Source organism: Molossus molossus, unplaced genomic scaffold (assembly GCF_014108415.1).
Source record: "Molossus molossus isolate mMolMol1 unplaced genomic scaffold, mMolMol1.p scaffold_m16_p_2, whole genome shotgun sequence".
Taxonomy (NCBI): domain Eukaryota; kingdom Metazoa; phylum Chordata; class Mammalia; order Chiroptera; family Molossidae; genus Molossus; species Molossus molossus.
Window position 1 is genome coordinate 122,262,174 of NW_023425355.1, and position 20,703 is coordinate 122,282,876.

Here is a 20,703-nt window from a genome sequence, read left to right on the forward strand (position 1 = left end):
ACAAACATGGGGGTACATATATTCTTTCTGGTTGGTGGTTCAGGCTTCTTAGGGTATATTCCTAGAAGTGGGATCACTGGGTCAAATGGAAGTTCAATTTTTAATTAATAAAAATTTTTAGAAAAGAAAAAACATTCTTTAACTTATCTGTTTGTACATAGCATATGATTCCCAAATTTAGTTGCTGAACACACGATTTATAATCACATGGTGATCCTGTATGTCAGGAATACGGGCAGGGTTCATCTATGTGTTTGTTCTGTGATTTGATATGGCTGGGGTCACTCATTAGGGCTGCACTCAGCAGGAAGCTCAACTTCTTCTGAGATAAAGGTTCAGCCTCCAGAGTCACTCTCAGCATGGTCTCTAATAATTCAGTAGTCTAGCCTGGTCTTCCTCACAGCATGGCTGCTGGCTTCCAAGAGAGAGTCTAAATGCTGCCTACTCTCTTATAGCCAAATGTGCAACTGGTACATTGTTCTATTCTCTTGGTCAAAACAAATAAAAAGGGCAGTTCATATTCACAAGGATGGGAAATAAACTCCATTTCTCTTTTTTAAAATATGTATTTTTATTGATTTTAGAGAGAGAGGAAAGGAGAGGGAGAGAGAAATAGAAACAGTGATGAGAGAGAAACATCAACATCTATTGGCTGCTTTCTGCACGCCCCCTGCTGGGGATCAAGCCCATAACCCAGGCATGTGCCCTAACCAGGAATTGAACCAGTGACCTGGTGCATGGGATGACTCACAACTACTGAGCCACACCGGCTGGGCTAGACTCCATCACTTGATGGGAAGAGTAACAAAGAATTTGTGGCTATCTTTATTCACCCCACATATTAAAATAATGGAAATACAAACAAATGATTAACACGATATACCACTAACCCAATTTTTGAAAATGGCTCTCACTTCACTTAGCATGTTCACATTGAGTTAGCTATATGAAAATTTCTAAAAATTGGGATGTGTGAACTATAATAAATCAGAGAAATAATAACATCAGAGATGGTTTATTGTGGACTCTACTTATCTTCTTAATGTCCAACAGATGCCACACAGTGTGAACACACCGTAAATTATAAATATCAACACTTTTACCTAGTGATAGATTTAATAATAGTAAGTAAAGTTGCTTTGATAGAGCTAATAATCAATATCTTTCAAATTTTCAGTTTACATAAAGTTCTAATGGATCTCCAGAATCAGCAACTGAAAGAATTAAATGACTGGCTAACAAAAACAGAAGAGAGAACAAGGAAAATGGAGAAAGAGCCTCTTGGACCTGATCTTGAAGACCTAAAACGCCAAGTACAACAACATAAGGTTAGTATATGTTATGCTATTTACTTTCTACTAGAAAATTAACTCTCCATGTATAGGTATATCAGATACACACATACATACACACATTGTAGTTTACAGATAGGAAATACAACTTCAATTAAGAGCTTAAAAATAATTTTTGCCTAATATATTTTGAAATTTTTATTTCTCAAATGCAGTATAACTAGTCTTTTCATATTTGAGAAGAATTCAAACATTCCTGGAAGACAACAATGTAGATATGTGATTTATTAAAGTTTTGATTTCCTGGAAGAGAGTCTCTGGAGGGATTACCTGCAATGCAAATTTAAGTAGCAAGACAGGAGTTTTTTTAAACATATTTTTACCTTTAATTTATAATGTCTTGGAGCAGGCCAAGCTTGATGAAAAATGAACATTTGTAACATTGCTTTCCTATAAAACACAGCATCTATTGATTTTAATATTTCCAGCTTATCTCTCTTCAGTTTATTTGTACATTTTACAAATATGTTCCCGGCTTGCCAGAAATAATTTATTGTTTCTGTGTAGAGGATTTCTGTAAGAATATTTCTGATCTGAAATTTTGAGGGGGATTCATTCTAATAATCACTATGAAATTAGCTCTGGGCCTTGCCCAGTCCATCAGGACTTATTCAAAGAAGTGCACACAACACAAGGAATTGGTTTGCTGGCCCAGAAAGTGATGCCAACTTTCACTGTTTAAACCCACTTCAGTATTATTTTTAATAAAATTAAGCCAAGGAAAAATCACAGCCAAGAGAAAGCCCACAAATTGATATATTCTTTGTGTTATTTGAATTAATTATGGTGAAAATAAAATGATTTAGCAATTTCAAACAATTTATAAAGGAGTTAAATTTATTTAAACATAAAATATGTATATTTTCTTATAAGTTCACACTATAAGGCGTGAACTTTTTGTTAGTCTTGCCATGCTTCATAAAACAGAAGATAAATTTTATTTCTTTAGGTAACTGAGTCCGATCTAAAGCCTTATGAAATAGTTATAGGTTCACTTTGCAGCTTTTATTCTCAAGAATTGTAAGTGAATAAAAATAAGAAAATATCTCCTGACAACAAAATGCGTTAGTAACTTTGGAGTAGTCAAAAAAGCCACCCCACTCTGCAGCACGACCACACTTCTCCCCTAATGTGACATTTAGGCTTTTATATTCTATAAAGTTAGATATTAAATCCTTGTGTCATCTTAATTTTTTTCCCTAAGAGATTATTACAAATGACAAAATTAAAGAAAAGATACAGGTTTTGTTGCTTGAAAAAAATGAAATTCTGCTCAAATCAGAGGGTTCGCATCGGTGCACACACTCTCTCAAAATAAAAATGTTTGCAAATCTCACAAGTATACCATGAATATTACGGATAGATATGCTTCTGTATGTTCTGTGATAAGATCCTTTGCTATCTTCATTTCAACAGCCTTTTATTACAAGGCAGGCCACAAATTGAACCTGTGAAGTGCAATGGAGATAAATCACGTTTACTGAATTTGCCAATTAGGCAAGGTAAAGCAATCGATCCTATATGGGTAGTTACTATTAAATCTAGTAAACTGGTAACTCTGGGTAACTGGAAAAAGTTCATTTTGCCGAAAGATTTGGAAGAGACCGTTTATTCTTCATAGCTATTATTTTGGGGAGAGAATTTAAAGGTTTACTTCAGATATGAGTCACTCAAAAGTGATTCTCTGGGGAGTGAACAAATTGAGCCTCTTGTTCCCCTTGTGAAAGAACATGTCAGAAATAATTGGTTGGTTATTTCTGTCTTAGGAGACAGACTTTATTAGTAATGTTGATAAGGAATGAAAGGATTTCCCTTGAAGTGACAATATTATTGAGCAAAAGTCTATTGTGGGCTTGAACATTCATTAATGGAAAAGAAGTTTGCTATTTTGGAGGGTATTTTAATCAAAAAGAAAATATTTGACTGAGAAATCTTTTATCTCATAATGCAGTCTGACTGAGATAATGTTTAAAGCTTAGTTTATGAGTTATGTTTCCATTTTTTTGAGAAATTTAGATTTTAGTCATTAGCTCCATTAGCTTAATAACAGCATCAGCAAAGTCCCTCCCATATAGACTATTAGAATATTCAGATATAAATGGACATGTGCCCTATATTCTGACTTCAGTGGATGGTCTATGTTAAGCACTGATTAATACAAATTAAATTATCTCTTAGAAGTTCAGTCACCTATTCTTTCTTTGAAGCTTAGTTAATCTCAAAGATTTGGGTGGTTAAAACTGTGAAATATCCTCTTGTTGACCTTTAAAATGATCTGTGTGTTCACGTAATGGGGAAAGTTTCAGTGTAATACTGCTAAAGAATTTGACATTTCACTTAATTCCATTGCATTCTCTGTATCACTGAACAAACACTTATAAAAGCACAATGGGGTTTTGAAGACTACAGAGGTCTAGAATCTTCTTGAAGAAGCTCATATTCTAGTACATTCGATAAAGACACAGAAAACAATGGATCGTTATACAAGGCAGAATGTAACATTATTTGAAAATGTGTTGCAAGCAGTGATTTGTTTGGGCAAAGGAAATTAAGTGGGGAAATGTTGGTATATCACTTGCCTAGGTCATGGGATGCACAATGCTCAGTGATACAGGTCTACAGCCTCCTCATATAGGGTCTTGAACTCAAGACTCAGGCATTTGGAGTTACTCTGTGAGTAATAAGGAACCATTATTGGTAAGAAATTAAGCTGAAAAGAGTGGTGATTTGATTTAGAAGATATGTCTTGTAAGATAAATCAGAACACAGATGAAAAGGAGGTCAGAAGACAGGTTAGGAAGGTATCTCAGAAAGTACACAGAGCCTGAATGAAGGCAGTGACATTGAAAATTGTTAATAGGTATAAGACACATTTTAGAAGTCAACAGCATAACCAACAGGACTAGATTTAGGGAGTGAGCAAAGAGCTTGAAGTAACAGACTCTGACTCTGGGCAACTTGGAGGTCAAAGCTGGATTTAAATATATTGGCAAAGCTCATATATGACAAATCAAAAGGTAACATCATACTTATAATGGAAAACCTAAAAGCATTTCTCTTAAGATCAGGAACAAGACAGGGATGTCCACATTCACCACTCTTTTTTTTTTTTTTTATCCTCACCCGAGGACATTTTTCCATTTTTTGTTCAGATAGAGCGGGAGGGAGAGAGTGGAAGAGAGAGAGAGAGAAACATCGATGTGAAGGGACACATTGAGTGGCTGCCACCTGCCCGACCAACCAGGGCCGGGGACAAACTGCAACCGAGGTACGTGCCCTTAGCGGGAACCGAACCCGGGGCCACATTCACCACTCTTATTCAACATAGTACTAGAAGTTTTAGCCACAGCAATCAGACAAGAAGAAGAAATAAAATGCGTCCAAATTAGAAAGGAAGAAGTAAAACTGTCATTATTTGCAGATGACATGATACTGTACATAGAGAACCTCAAAGATTCCACCAAAAAATGCTACACTCCTAAATAAATTTAGTAAATTATCAGGATACAAACTAAATATCCAAAAATCAATTGCATTTTTATACACCAATAATTAGTTATCAGAAAGGGAAATGAAGAAAAAAAAATCCCATTTACAACTGCAACAAAATATACTTAGGAATAAATTTAACCAAGGAGGTAAAAGACCTGTACTAGGTAAGACAATAAAGAAAGAAATTGAAAAAGATGCAAATAAATGGAAGCATATACTATGCTCATAGATAGGAAGAATTAACGTTGTTAAAATGTCCATACTACCCTAATAAATCTATAGATTCAATATAGTTGCTATAGAAGTACCAGTGATGTATTTCAAAGAATTAGAAATTATCATTCATTATTTCAAATAATTATAATAATCCAAAAATATATATGGAACCACAAAAGACCCTGAATAGCCACAGCAATCTTGAGAAGGAAGAAGAAAGTTGAAGGAATTACACTACCTGATATCAAACTATAATATAACGAAGGCCATAATAATCAAAACAGCATGGTATTGGCATAAAATCAAACATGCAGATCAATGACACAGAATAGAGAGCCAAGAAATAAATCCATGTCCATATGGACAATTAATGTTAGACAAAGGAGGCAAGAACATACAATGCAATAAAGACAGTCTATTCAATATATGGTGTTGAGAAAGTTGGACACGTACATGCAAAAAATGAAATTAGACCACCTTCTTACACCATGCACAAGCATAAACTCAAAATGGATTAAAGACTTAAATGTAAGATTTGAAACCATAAAACTCCTAGGAGAAAACATAGGCAGTAAAATCTTAGAAATTTCTGATAGCAATTTTCTTTTTTGATATATCTCCTAGGGAAGAGAAACAAAGAATAAAACAAACAAATGGGACTGCATCAAACTAAAATGTTTTTGCACAGCAAAAGAAACCATCAACAAAACGAGTGGGAGAAAATATTTGCCAGTGATACGTCTGATAAGGGGTTAATATCTAAAATGTATGCAACTAAACACCCCAAAAATATAATTAAAAAATGGGCAAAGGTCCTGAATAAACACTTTTCCAAAGAAGACATATAGATGGCCAATATACATATGAAAAGATGCTCGATGTCACTAATCATCAGAGAAATGCAAATTAAAACCACCATAATATATCACCTCACACCTGTTAGAATGGCTCTCATCAATAAATCAACAAATGATAGGTGTTGGTGAGGATGTAGAGAAAAGGGAACTCTTATGCGTTATTTGTGGAAATGAAGATTAGTTCAGCTTCAATGGAAAATAATATGAAGGTTCCTCAAAAATTAAAAATGGAATTGCCTATGACCCAGCGATTCTACTTCCAGGTATACATTGGAAGGAACCCAAAACACTAATTCGAAAGAATATATGCACCGCATATGTTCCTTGCAATGTTATTTACAATAGCCAAGCTATGAAAGTAACCCAAGTGCCCATCAATAGACAAGTGGATAAAAAAGCAGTGGTACATCTATACAGTGGAATATTACTCGGTTATAAAAAAGAACAAAATCTTACTATTTGTGATAGCATGGATCTATCTAGAAGATATTATGCTAAGTGAAATAAGTCACTTATTTTAGAGAAAATCAAATACCATATTATTTGACTTATATGTGGAATGTAAATAACAATATAAAGGAACAAACAAAGCAGAAACAGACTCATAGATACAGAGAACAGACTGATGGTTGCCAGAGGGGATGAATGTTGGGGAGCTGGTTGAAAAAGATAAAGGGATTATGAACTACACATTGGTAGTTACAAAATAGTCATGGGGATATAAATTACAGCATAGGACATATAGTCAGTAATATTGTAATAACTATGTATGGTGCCAGGTGGGTACTGGAAATGTCAGGGGATCACTTTGTAAAGTATATGATTGTCTAACCACTGTGCTGTATACTTGAAACTGATACAAAATAATATTGAATGTAAACTGTATTGAAAAAAAATTTTAAATAGGTAAAACTGAGAGAGGAGGAGGAATGATGTGGAAAGCCTAAAAATGTCATAGAATCAAGTGGTGCTTTTATTAACTAGTAGGCTCTCTTTCATCTTTAGCAAGGTTAAAAGTACATGCTATTAGTTACTGCTATGAAATTTCATTTTATTTCCCCTCTTTTGCCCCAATAAGGGCTTAATTAATGTTTAATATTTATGGTAGTAAAGTTAAATAATATAATTTGGAAAAATACCATACTACAACCAGAGAACCAGAAATACTTATGTTTCTCCAATGCATAGCAAAGTATGTAGCACATAAATGTTGCTCAATAATTTTTTTTTTTTTTTAGCAAATGCTTTAAATTTAAAATTTTTTTTATCTTCACCCGGGACATTTTTGCACTTATCTTCAGATAGAGCGGGAGGGAGAGAGGGATGAAGAGAGAGAGAGAAACATCCACGTGAGAGAGACACATCGACTGGTTCCCACCCACATGACGCCAACCGGGGCCAAGGACAAACTGCAACCGAGGTACGTGCCCTTAGCGGGAACCGAAACCGGGACTCTCTGGACCACAGGCCAATGCTCTAACCGCTGAGCCAAACCAGCCAGGGCTGAGCACATGCTTTAAATAATTCTAACTAGTTCTCTCAGACAGAGGCTTCATCATTACTACCTTTCTGACAGAGACAGAAATCTGACAATTTAAATAAACAATAAAAACATTTTGAGTAGGGACAAGAAAAGAGGTCATATAGATGAAGAAGAAAAACACCCACAAAGCAAATTACAGGGAGATATTATCTCTGCTGCCCTCTTAGTCCCTCTGCCTTTTATTCATTTCTTCTATCCTTATTTCATTCCCTGTTCAAATAGCTTAATGGTTGTAACCCTGGCATTGTTATACATATCACAGAGGAAGTCACCAGCATTCATGCTTAGGTATATCCATGGAAATCCAGCTTGTAACCCTATGTTATGCAGGAAAGGAAAGCCATTTGATGGAAACAAATCATTAGCTGGCTACCTGCCACAGGATAGTCAGTTGATGAGGAAGATGTACAGAGTAGACCAGCCAGAGAAGCTCAACTGCCTGTAATCAAAATAATTTGTTTTTTTTTTCAATTTGTGTATAGAATTCAGACCTTGTGTGGTTGGTTGAACTTCCTATAAATTGTGAGGATTTCTTCTGCCCTCTGGCTTCAGTCTTAGGCTCATTCAAGTCTTCTTGGTCCTTCCAATTTGGGATTACAACATAAGCTTTCTTCCCAGATTCTTATTAAGAAATGAGAGAAGCCCGGCCGGTATGGCTCAGTGGTTGAGCATCGACCCATGCACCAAGAGGTTGCAGGTTTGATTCCTGGTCAGGGTACATGCCCAGGTTGTGGGCCCGATACCTAGTCGGGGGGCATGTGGGAGGCAGCCAATCGATGTTCTGTCTCATCAATGTTTCTATCTCTCCCTCTCCCTTCCTCTCTCTAAAATCATTAAAGGAAAAAAAAAAAAAAAAAAAAAAGGAAGAAATGAGAGAAAAGGCCTAGAGATATTGTGCCATCTATTTCTCCGGGTTCCATATAGACCTTACTTGACCTTTGAGGGGCAGAGAATAGGAATCATGGGAGAAAAACATGTATTCTCTCAAGTGGGAGAAGACCCCATGACCATATTGGTACACAGTATTATGACAAGTAGGTTCCAAGAGAGAATATCCAGATAGGAAAGATTCATGAGAGAAAAATCCAAAACAGTAGTCTCCAAAGAAGCTAAGCCATGCAGATAAAAGAAACTTGAACCTCCTGCTTATTTCCCCGAACTCATATTAAACACTATTTTGTGATTAACATTTGTCACTCAGACTATCCAAGGTCAATGTTGCTTTCAAAGACCTGTTTCCCAGGAAGAGGCACTTAACATTGCTTTTGTGGAGTGTTCAGTAAGAACATCTAGTAGGACCTAACTATTGTGTGTATGTGTAGGAGTCTTTAAAATGTAATATAGGCATGCCTCAGAGAGTTTGCGGGTTCAGTTATAGACAACTGCACTAAAGTGAGCATCGCAAAAAAAGTGATTTGTAATATTTTTGCTGGTGGAGGCTCTTGCCTTCAGTTTGTAAAAAACACAACATTTCTGACGTACAATAAAATGTGGTATGCAAAAAATAAAATGTCTTATGCCTGTGGATTGAATTCAAGTGTCACCAGGGGATAAAACTTGGAACTCAACTGAGTACACCCACATCTATGTCTATGTCTATGTCTATGTCTACTGTCTCTGTCTCTATCTCTATCTCTGTCTCTATCTCTATCTCTATCTCTATCTCTATCTCTATCTCTATCTCTATCTCTATCTCTATCTCTATCTCTATACATTGACACTTTAAGTTTCTATTTTTGTGCCTTCTGATGTGGAGTTATACAAAACAGATGTCTCTATATCTTAGGCTTATTTGAGCTATATTATTAATGTCTCTCTTATATGAGAGGCAGTATTTTACAGACCCTGGAGCCAGAATGCTTACATTGAAAACACAGCTCTATCATTTGCTAATGACTTTTCAAAAGTTAGTTAACTCAGTTTCTCCAGGTATGAAGAAGTCAGGGTGATGATGATGATACCTATCTTATAGGGTTGATAAAAATATTTAATACATAGTTACATAAAAAGCACTTAGAAATATACCTGATATTCAGAAGTATATAAATGATGCTAGCTATTATTATATAAGACATGACTCTCACCCGAGTGAAATTGATGTCTGTGGTAATATTCTTTTGACATAAATAAGTGGCAAGTTAATGTTAGAAAGAAAATCATACTTTTACGGTCTATATAGTAATTTATGCATGAGATTCAGTTTTAATTTTTTTAAATATAATTGAGGAGACACCTCATTTTCTATTAACATACTATAAACAAGCCACAAATTTCAGGTATACCTTTGCATACTAGATAATGCCATGGATTTAATCATCATCATCATCATCATCATAAGGACATTCATACTTATTTCTTATTTTAACAAAATCAAATGATTTTAGCTAACAGATTACTAGTTAGCTAATGAAAAATCACTGAGTACTGATTCAGTAACATTGCTTGAAATATCACTGCCTTGTTTGAAAGTATATCATCTACTAAAATATAAATCCCCAAGACCTTCTCATCGTAGAAACACCATCTTTATTTTTTATAATTAATTGTTCCTATGATGCTTCTTTATTAGAGTTTTCTGGCCTCTGGGGAGGGTACAAAAGGAAAACAAAGGATCCCATTTCTTACTTATTGAGTTAGTCACATGTAAAGTATTTCTATTTTCCTGAACCAAGAGCAATTAATTTCAGTTCCCTTGAATAGGTAATACAACATTAATAATAATGAAAATGAATTATTTAAGTAGATAAACATATTAGAATGCATTTTAGGGGAAATTCTTCCCAAGAAAGTTACAACAGATAAGGTAATGGCAATTTTAAGAAAATAATTTTTCTTGAAAAATATATCCATGTATCTTATATAACAAAATACATGGCAATACATCCAATTTCATGTTAAAAATAAGGGTGAATATGGCACTGTATATTTTTCTAAAGAATGTAGTGTTGTTAACTAAAGTATGCCATCATTTTCTGCTTAATATTTCTGTTGTGAACAGAATGATTTCTCGTGGTACAATTGGTAGTATTCTCGTATTTAATGGAACTACAATTTTCAGAGATAATTTATACTGGATAATATTTTATGTTTCATTAACAATGAAAGATCTAGGTCATAACTACTGAGAATAAGAAAACTACAAAATCAGATATTTTTACATGATGTTCTATTTCTATAGTTTCAGCACACTGAGAATATTTAGAATATTTAGTAATTTAAAAATATGTAATATGATTATCAAAGGTACTGGGAATAAATACTGATGTCAAGAGGGGCTGTTTCCATGGATCTTAGTGTAAGAATGGAAGGCTAAGGTGATGCTGTTGGAAATAGAAGAAAATAAGTATTTCTTTACCACCTACCAACTCTCCTAAATACCGTGCTGTCTGATTCTAATGTATTGTCTCATTTAACTCCAATTCTAGACCTGTCCTGTGGGGATTTTAATCTGTTATTTTGCAGATAAATAAACACGTTCAGAGAGGTTAAGGAGTTGCCCTAGGTAACTTGAATAGTTATTCATAGACTTGGGCTTTTATCTTGCTTGACCTGTTGCCTTTGAATCCAGACTCTGTCTCTCCACTTTCAGATTCCAGTGAAGCTTGACTCTAGCAGAGATGAGAGGCTAGAGTAAATGTAGAGAGTAGCAAAGAGATTGAGGAAATGTTGCATTTGGTCCCCCAGGCTTGGGAATATCTCAGTAGGTGGCATAGAGAGATGAAATACATCTAAGTCTTCAAACTCAGAGTCAGCAGTGGGGAAAGAACGCACAGGTGGTAGCTGTGTTGAAATGCTCAGAATAAAAATTCCTATGGAAATGATTGTTCAACTTTTATTCTGTAGCTCCTTCTTTTAAACCAGGAAAAAAAGGGACTAGAAAGGGAACATAGAAGAACATAGACATATGATGAGAATGGCAATGTTTGAGCAGGAGGATAATTAGTAGGATTGCATATCACATGTATGTACTGTTAGTCAACTGCATATGACCTACTGTGCTGCACCTGAAGCTGTCCACCCCAACCCACTCTTCTTTTTAGATAATTATTGTCAGGCTAAAAGCATTTTGTAATTATTTCTTAGATTTTCTTGGCGTTCACTTTAACTTCTGATTTCAGTGGTGTAGCTGGACATGGGATGTATAGATGTATGTATGCATGCATGTGTAGAGTGTAGAGGGAAGAGGAAAGGTAGGAGAATTGAGGTCTCTTATTTAGTGGTTAGGGTCTGTCTTCACTTCATGAAATAGCTCCTCTGAAAATGCTAATTTTTTTTAGCAATGTATGAGATCACTATATCAGTTACTTTAAAGCTACTATTGTTAACCTCCTGTAAATAATGTGAAAGTTAAAATCTTATTTAAGGATTTAAAAGTCACTATGTATTTCTTGAGACCCTAAACCTTTGCTGGAACTTCAGCCCTTCTTTTCCTGGATTTTCAAAACCACATTCCTTTTCCATACTTATGATACCAAATAGAGGATGGTGGGCTGCATGAATTAGATGAGAATTAGGTGAATCTTGGCTTCTTACAGTATGGTTTAAAGTCTTTGTTCTGAATGTGGCTCAATAAGAGTCTTTATTTTTAATTTTTTTAAGTTAATTTATTTTTGTTACAGATGTTTCTCCTTTTTCCCCCACTGATTCCCCCTCCCCCTCCCTCCCTGCCCTGTCCCCAGTTTGTTGTCCATGTCCACTGTTCATGCATACATGCATATAAGTTCTGTGGTTTATTTCTCCCCCACCATCCCCTCTTCTGGGGATTGTCAGTCTATACCCCACCTCCATGTCTCTGGGACTACCCCATTCCTCAGACTGTTATGTTCATTATATTCCACAAATAAGTGAGATCATATGATACTTGTCCTTCTCTGTTTGGCTTGCCTCACTCAGGATGATACTCTCCAGGTCCCTCCATGTAGTCTCAAAGGACAAGAGATCTTTCTTTCTTACAGCTGCGTAGTACTCCATTGTGGATATGTACCACAGCTTTTTTATCCACTCCTCTACTGATGGACACTTGGGCTGTTTCCAGATCTTAGCTATTGTAAATAGTGCTGCTACAAACATGGGGGTACATATATTCTTTCTGGTTGGTGGTTCAGGCTTCTTAGGGTATATTCCTAGAAGTGGGATCACTGGGTCAAATGGAAGTTCAATTTTTAACTTTTTGAGGTAACAGCATATTGTTTTCCATAGTGGCTGCACCAGTCTGCATTCCCATCAGCAGTGTACTAGAGTCCCCTTTTCTCCACACCCTTGCCAACATTTGTTGTTAGATGATGTGTTGATGGCGGCCATTCTGACAGGTGTGAGGTGATACCTCATTGTTGTTTTAATTTGCGTCTCACTGATGATTAGTGATGTTGAGCATTTCTTCATATGTCTCTTAGCCATTTGTATGTCTTGTTTGGAGAGGTGTCTATTTAGTTCCTCTGCCCATTTTTTAATAGGGTTCTTTGTCTTCCTTTTGTTGAGTTGTATGAGCACTCTATATATTTTGGAAATTAACCCCTTATCTGATATATGATGGGCAATTATGCTCTCCCATACAGTGGGTTGCCTTTCAATTTTGATGATTGTATCTTTTGCTGTGCAGAAGCTTTTGAGTTTGATATAGTCCCATGTGTTCATTTTCTCCTGTGTTTCTGTTGCCTTAGGTGATGTATCAGTGAAAATTCTGCTGTGTATGATGTCTGAGATTTTGTTGCCTACATTTTTGTCTAGGATTTTTATGGATTCATGAGTCCTATTTAAGTCTATTTATTTTGAGTTTATTCTTGTATATGGTGTAAGTTGATGGTCTAGTTTCATTTTTTTGCATGTAGCTGTCCAATTTTCCTAACACCATTTATTAAAGGGGCTGTCCTTACTCCACTGTATGCTCTTGCCACCTTTGTCAAATACTAATTAAGCATATTGCCCTGGGTCCATTTCTGGGTTCTCTGTTCTGTTCCACTGGTCTATATGCCTGTTCTTGTGCCAGTACCAGGCTGTTTTGATTACAGTTGCTTTGTAGTATAACCTGAAATCTGGTAATGTGATCCCTCCAACTTTATTCTTCTTTTTCAAGATTGCTGTGGCTATTTGAGGTCTTTTTTGGTTCCATATGAACTTTTGAAGTATTTGTTCTAGTTTTGTGAAGTATGTATGTCATTGGTATGTTGATGGGGATTGCATTGAATCTATAGATTGCTTTGGGTAGTATGGACATTTTAATGATGTTAATTCTTCCAATCCATGGACAGGGTATGTGCTTCCACTTTTTTATATCTTTCTCTATTTCTCTATTTTATCTTTCTCTTTTTTCAATGACCTGTAGTTTTCTGAGAATAGGTCCTTTATTTCTTTGGTTAGGTTTATTCCTAGGTATCTTAATTTTTTTGCTGTGAAGGTAAATGGGATTGTTTGTTTTGTTTTTTTTTCCTCATTCAGTGAGTTCATCATTGGTGTATAAGGATGCCGTCAATTTCTTGACATTATTTTTGTATCCTGCTACTTTGTCAAATTCATTTATTAATTCTACTAAATTTTTGATGGAGTCTTTGGGGTTTTCTACATGCAGTATCATGTCATCTGCAAATAACGACAGTTTCACTTCCTCCTTTCCAATTTGGATCCCTTTTATTTTTTCTTTCTGTCTGTGGCTAAGTCTTGCTGTGGCTAAGACTTCTAGTACTATTAAATAAGAGTGGCAAAAGTGGGCATCCTTGTCATGTTCCTGTTCTTAAGGGAAATGCTTTTAGTTTTTGCTCACTGAGTATGATGTTGGCTGTAGGTCTTTCATATATGGCCTTTATTATGTTGAGATATGATCCCTCTATTCCCAGATTGCTGAGCGTTTTTATCAGAAATGGGTGCTGGATTTTGTCAAATGCTTTTTCAGTGTCTATTGATATGATCATGTGATTTTTATCTTTCATTTTGTTTATGTGATGTATCACATTTATTGATTTGCAAATATTGTACCAGCCTTGCATCCCTGGGATGAATCCCACTTGGTCATGGTGAATACTTTTTTTGATGTATTGCTGGATTCGATTTGCTAGTATTTTGTTCAGAATTTTGGTATCTATGTTCATCAGGGATATTGACCTGTAGTTTTCTTTCCTTGTAGTGTGTTTTTCTGGTGTTGGAATTAGAATTATGCTGGCCTCATAAAACGAGTTTGGAAGTGTTCCTTCTTCTTGAATTTTAAAAAATATTTTGAGGAGAATGGGTATTAATTCTTCTTTGAATGTTCGGTAAAATTCCCCCGTGAAGCCGTCCAGGCCTGGGCTTTTGTTTGCTGGGACAATCTTGATTACATCTTCAATTTCTTTTGTTGTTATAGGTCTGTTCAAGTTTTCTATCTCTTCCCGGATCAGTTTTGAGAGACTATGTGTTTCTAGAAATTTGTCCATTTCACTTAGATTGTAGCATTTGTTGCCGTATAATTGTTCATAATATTTTTTCATGATCCGTTGTATTTCTGTGGTGTCAGTTTTTATTTCTCCTCTTTCATTTCTGATTTTGTGTATTTGAATTCTCTTTGTTTCTTGGTGAGTTTAGCTAAGGGTCCATCAATCTTGTTTATCTTTTCAAAGAATCAGCTCTTGGTTTCATTGATCCTTTGAATTGTTTCTTTGGTCTCCATGTCATTTATTTTTGCTCTGATCTTCACTGTTTCCTTCCTTCTAATTGCTCTGGGTTTTCTTTTTGTTTGCTTTCTAGTTCTTTAAGTTGTGAGGTTAGATAGCCTATCGGAGATTTTTCTTATTTCTAGAGGTAGGCCTATAGTGCTATGAACTTCCCTCTCAGGACTGCTTTAGTTGCATCCCATAGATTTTGTGTTGTTGTGTTTTAATTTTCATTGTTTTCCAGGAAGTTTTTAATTTCTTCCTTGATCTCCATGGTAACCCATTCATTGTTTCATTGTTCAATAACATGCTATTTAGCCTCCATGTGTTCAAATGTCTTTGCATGTTCTTGTTGCAGTTGATTTCTTCTTTCATGCCATTGTGATCTGAGAAGATACATGATATGATTTCAGTCTTCTTGAACTTGTAGAGACTTAGTTTGTGCCCTATCCTATGGTCTATCTTTGAGAATGTCCCATGTGCACTTGAGAAGAATGTGAATTCTGTAGTTTTGGGGTATAATTCTCTGTAGGTATCTATTAAATCCATTTGATGTAGCGCTTTATTCACAGTCTGTGTTTCCTTGTGTATTTTTTGTCTAGGAGATCTATCTAGTGATGTCAGCGGGGTGTGGAAGTCCCCTGCTATGATTGTATTGCTGTTGATTTCTCCTTTGAAGTCCTCCAGAAGATTTTAATATATGTTGATTCTCCTATATTGGGTTCACATATGTTTACGAAGGTTATATCTTCTCCTTTCATAGATCCTTTCAATATTACATAGTGGCCTTCTTTGTCTCTAGTTATGGCCTTCTTTTTGAAATCTACTTTATCAGATATGAGTATTACTACCCCAGCTTTTTTTTCTTTCTTCTTTCTGTTTGCTTGAAAGATTTTTTCCATCCCTTCACTTTCAACCTATGTGAGTCTTTTGTTGTGAGGTGGGTCTCTTGTAAACAACATATATATGAGTCATGCTTTCTTATCCAGTCAGCTACTCTGTGTCTTTTTATCGAAGCATTCAAACCATTCACATTTCAGGTGATAATTGATATGTACTTATTTATTGCCATTTTTGTTTAGTGTGGTTCTATTTTTCTTCCTATTTCCTCTACTAATTATAGCAGTCCTTTTAGTATATCTTGCAGTGCTGGTTTGGTGTTAATATATTCCCTTAGCGTTTTTTTTTTTTTTTTTTTTTTTGTCTGGAAAGCTCTTTATTTGACCTTCTGTTTTGAATTATAGCCTTGCTGGATAGAGTAGTCTTGGATTCAGATCTTTGTTTTTCATGACCTTGATTACTTCATGCTATTCCCTTCTGGCCTGTAGTGTTTCTGTTGAGAAGTTAGCTCAGAGCCTTATGGGGTTTCCTTTGTAGGTCACCTGTTGCTTATCTTTTGCTGCTTTTAGGATTCTCTCTTTGTCTTTAATTTTTGGCATTTTAATTACTATGTGTCTTGGCGTGGGCCTGTTAGGGTTCTCCTTACTTGGGGCTCTCTGTGCTTCTTGAACTTGAATGCCTTCTTCCTTCACCAAGTTAGGAAAGTTTTCTGTCACTATTTTTTGAAATATATTCTCTAACCGTTGCCCATTTTCTTCCTCTTCGGGGACTCCTATGATGCGAATGTTATTACGTTCCAGTTGTCCCACAGTTCTCTTAAGTTATCTGCCTGGTTTTTAATTGTTTGTTCCTTTTGGTTTTCTGATTGGTTGATTTTTTTCTACCCTGTCTTCTAATTCACTGATCCGTTCTTCAGCTTTTTTTAGTCTGTTGGTTATTCCTTCCAATGTGTTCTTTATTTCTGCTATGTCATTCTTCATTTCCACTTGGTTGGTTTTCAGTGTTTCTATATCTTTACTCATGGTGCTGAGGTCCTTACTCATGCTGTTGAGCTTCCTCAAGGTCATAGCTCTGAACTCTACCTGTGATAATTTGCTTAACTGCATTTCATTTATCTCATCTTCGATAGAGTTCTCTTGTTCTTTCATTTGGGATTTGTTTCTTTATTTCACCATTTTGGCTTATTTCTTTTGGTTTTGGAGCCTGCCAAATTTTCCCTGTGGGTGTTGGTGTTCTGCAATCTGTGGCTCCCTTTACTGGTTTTGGATGAGCGTGGGTGGGCTCACATTAAACACTACTGTTAAGTCTTACTTTCCTGGGTAGATTTGCAAGCCCAGGAACGGTTTAGTTATCCTCTAGGTTTTTCCTGGTTGCTAGTAGTCTCAGTTAGTGCCTTGGAATGTATCCCTGGTGTTCTGCATAAGAGGATTTCCAGAGGGTGGGATAGATGCTGGTTGTTAATGAGTCTCAATTTGCATTTCTTTGCCTCACCTGGGAAAGCCTGAATATCTGGGGGTGGGGGGGAGGGGGAGGGGGGGAGGGGGGAGGGGGAGGTGGGGGCCCTGCTGCTCTTCCCCACAGCTCAGTGAAGGAGCACCCTGGCCATCGTACTTTGTGGCCTCAACTCGGCAAAAACTCTGAGTGCCCTCCAAATCCCAGGTGTCCCCACAGAGTTCCAGCCCAGTTTGCCCTCCCTCTGCTGTAGCCCCCAGGTGAGTGGCTGCGTGTATTTTAGTACTCTGTCATGGCTCTCTATGCTGTGGAGCGGGCTTTGTCTTTATTCTCAAAGGGTGCTGCTCACAGCTAAGACTGATACTGTCTGTGGGCTCCCAGTCCGCCACCCTCTGGCACCTCCACAGATCCTACTAGTGTTTCTGGTTATATGGTCCTGTCCTGTTTCTTTACTGTTGCTATTTTCCAAGGATTTGTCTTTATTTTAGTTTTAATTCCCGTTTGGTCCTGGGGAATCATCTGTGTAGCTTCCATTCACTCTGCCTCCATTTTCATATCCTCTATGCCTTTATTGTGTGCAGCTGGGTCGCACAGGCCTCTCTTATGCTCCAGCACCCTGCAGATCCTGTGGGCAGGTAGCTGGATCACACCAGTCCCTTTCAGGCTATGGCTTCCCACAGCTCTTGTGGGCTAATGGGTCCCACAGTCCTCTATGGTGCCCCAGCACTCTGCAGGTCCCATGGGCAGGCAGCTGGATCGCACCAGTCCCTCTGGGGCTCAGGCTTCCCACTGCTCTTGGAAGCTGCTGGACCGCACAGGCCTCTGTGGAGCCCCTGGTCCCGCCGCTGGTGGCTGGGGAGTGCTACTGCCCCGTGGGGCTCAACTCCTGCTCTCAACTTTTGCTGTAGTTTTTGGGGATGGGTCTCAGCTGCTGGCCTGTTCTTCTGTTGCCCGGGGATGGATGTCTGCTCCCCAGCCTCTGTTGCTGGGGGCATAGCTCCACTCTGATTGAGCTACTACTGTGGGGGATGGTGCTGGGCTCCTGGCTGTCCACAGCTTCCATGACCAGCATCTTGGCAGCTCCACTACTGTGCACTGGTCTGTGTTGACACAGAGTGTTCACTGGTCTGATGGTCCCAGGTGCGCTGGTAGGCTCAGGTTGCTGGGCCCTAGCCGCTCCCACTGCCTCCTCCCAGGGAAGACCTGGGATCTTCCAAAATGGTAGGACCTCCCCGCGGCACAGGGAGAAGCTCCCTGAAGGACCGCTTAGAGTGGTAGCCGGCTGTTCCTGTCCACAGCAGAGGATTCTTCTGCTCCGCATCTCTGCACTGCTCGGGTTTGGTCGTCAACCTTCATGTCCACTCACACACTCACCCTCCCCCTGGTCCTGTCCACCGCCATCTTCTCTCAATCTCAATAAGTGTTTTTAGAACTAACTAGCTGTTTATATTTATTAATTTCATACTGTGTGTCAGGCAAAATGCTAACCAGTTATAGCTTATTCGGTCTTCCTAACCACCTGAATAAATAGATACTCTTACTATCTCAATTTTGAAAATTAGAAAGCTGAGGCTTGGTGAAGTTGAAAACTCCTTTCAGGTCCCACAGCTGGTTAGCAATGTATCTAGGAATCAAACCCAGAAATCTGATTTCAGATCCCACATGTTTAAACATGCCCATATTTTTGTCAGTCTATCATCCATAGTATGATAACTCCTTTTCTGCTTATATTCTCAAAGATGTAGGGGTACATTGTCAACTCTGTTTTAAAACAATTTTTCATTTCTATTGAGGTCCCTTCCTACGATTGGAAAGCATTAGTTTTTAAAATCTTTCAAATGTTTTCATTGAAATGTTTTTAGGGCCCCTTACCTTTGGTCATTTAGGGATTGGCAGAAAAAATAAACATTTATTTTTAAGAGAAAGATAAAAACAATGGGTTCTGCCTGGCCTGTGTGGCTCAGTGGATTGAGTGTTGTTCCATGGACTGAGAGATCCCTGTTCAATTCCCAGTCAGGGCACATGCCCGGGTGGTGGTCTCAGTCCCAAGTAGGGAGTGTGCAGGAGGCACCTGATTGGTGTTTCTCTCTCACATCAGTGTTTCTATCTCTCTCTCTCTTCCTCTCTCTCTGAAAAATCAATAAAAATATATTTACACACACACACACACACACACACACACACACTGTGGGTTCTGTTATAAAGACTAATATAACTATGCCATCACATTGAAATAAGTGAGTATCAAAATAAAAGCTCTTGTAGGAGAGCCTATTGAGGAAGCTTATTTAAAATATTCAGCAAATTTACAACAGAATTACATATGACGCTCATGGGGAACTAGACAATACTGTGACCAGTGAGGCTTAGCAAAGTGAATATTGGACTTCAATAAAATGGCATATAATTTCCAGATCATTTCTTTCAGTAAGCAGAGAATATAGAGCCTAGCCTGTGCAGAGGTGATGGAAAGAAAGAAGTAAGAATGGCCACAAGAGAAGAGGTGAAGCAAAGGATAAATTGCCTACTGCCATATAATTTCCTAAGAAATCATAAAAATTTCTTATTTGGCCAGGATGCTTTTATTTCAAAATAAAAATCAGTTCACATGCAGATGTATTGAATTAGCTAATTGTTCATAAGTATCTAGGGATTTAAAAAAATTTTTCCTTTATTGATTTTTAGAGAGAGAGGAAGGGAGAGGGAGAGTTAGAAACATTGATGAGGGAGAACATTGCCTGGCTGGATCGGGCCCACACCTGGGCATGTATCCTGACCAGGAATTGAACCAGTGACCTCTTGGTGCATGGGTCGATGCTCAACCACTGAGAAACACCTGCTGGGCTCTAGGGATTTTTTTGTCCTGAGATGGATTTCTCAAGATATTTATTTCCTAGTTGTTGGACTTATCCCATGTACCTAGAAACTCTTCTGGTTTCTTAAGATTATTTGCAAATTTTATATTTGATACAACTTTTGGGCTCATCACTCTTTCCCTTTGTGTACATTTATTTGACTTAGCTAAAAATCTACAAATTACTTACACTTAATATTTTATTAAACACCTTAGTAATTGTATTCATTTAAAGTGATATGTGAGAGGCAGTACATGGCCTTAGAATCCATGCAGAACCCCTGATTTGTGTTGTTTCTAGGTGTGTGTATGGGGGGGATGCATGAAAGTGTTGATCACTTCTTGTTGGTTAATCATTGAAGTAGAAGGAATAATAAAACAAACTGTGCACTTAGGCAACCAGTGCCCTTTCCTGTTCCATGTTGCAGAGCATATACTATGGCCAGGGGAAGTATTGTATGTCCTCCTGTGGAGCTTA

The 20,703-nt window shown here is 37.3% G+C and overlaps 1 protein-coding gene across 1 annotated transcript in view; it reads left to right on the forward strand.

The window, feature by feature from the left end:
* DMD (dystrophin) overlaps positions 1–20,703 on the forward strand; it is a 2,326,146-nt gene that overhangs the window by 745,431 nt on the left and 1,560,012 nt on the right. The window contains exon 12 of the mRNA XM_036270045.1: positions 1,178–1,328. Within this exon, the coding sequence (XP_036125938.1) occupies positions 1,178–1,328 (151 nt within the window). The remainder of the gene's footprint in view (positions 1–1,177; positions 1,329–20,703) is intronic.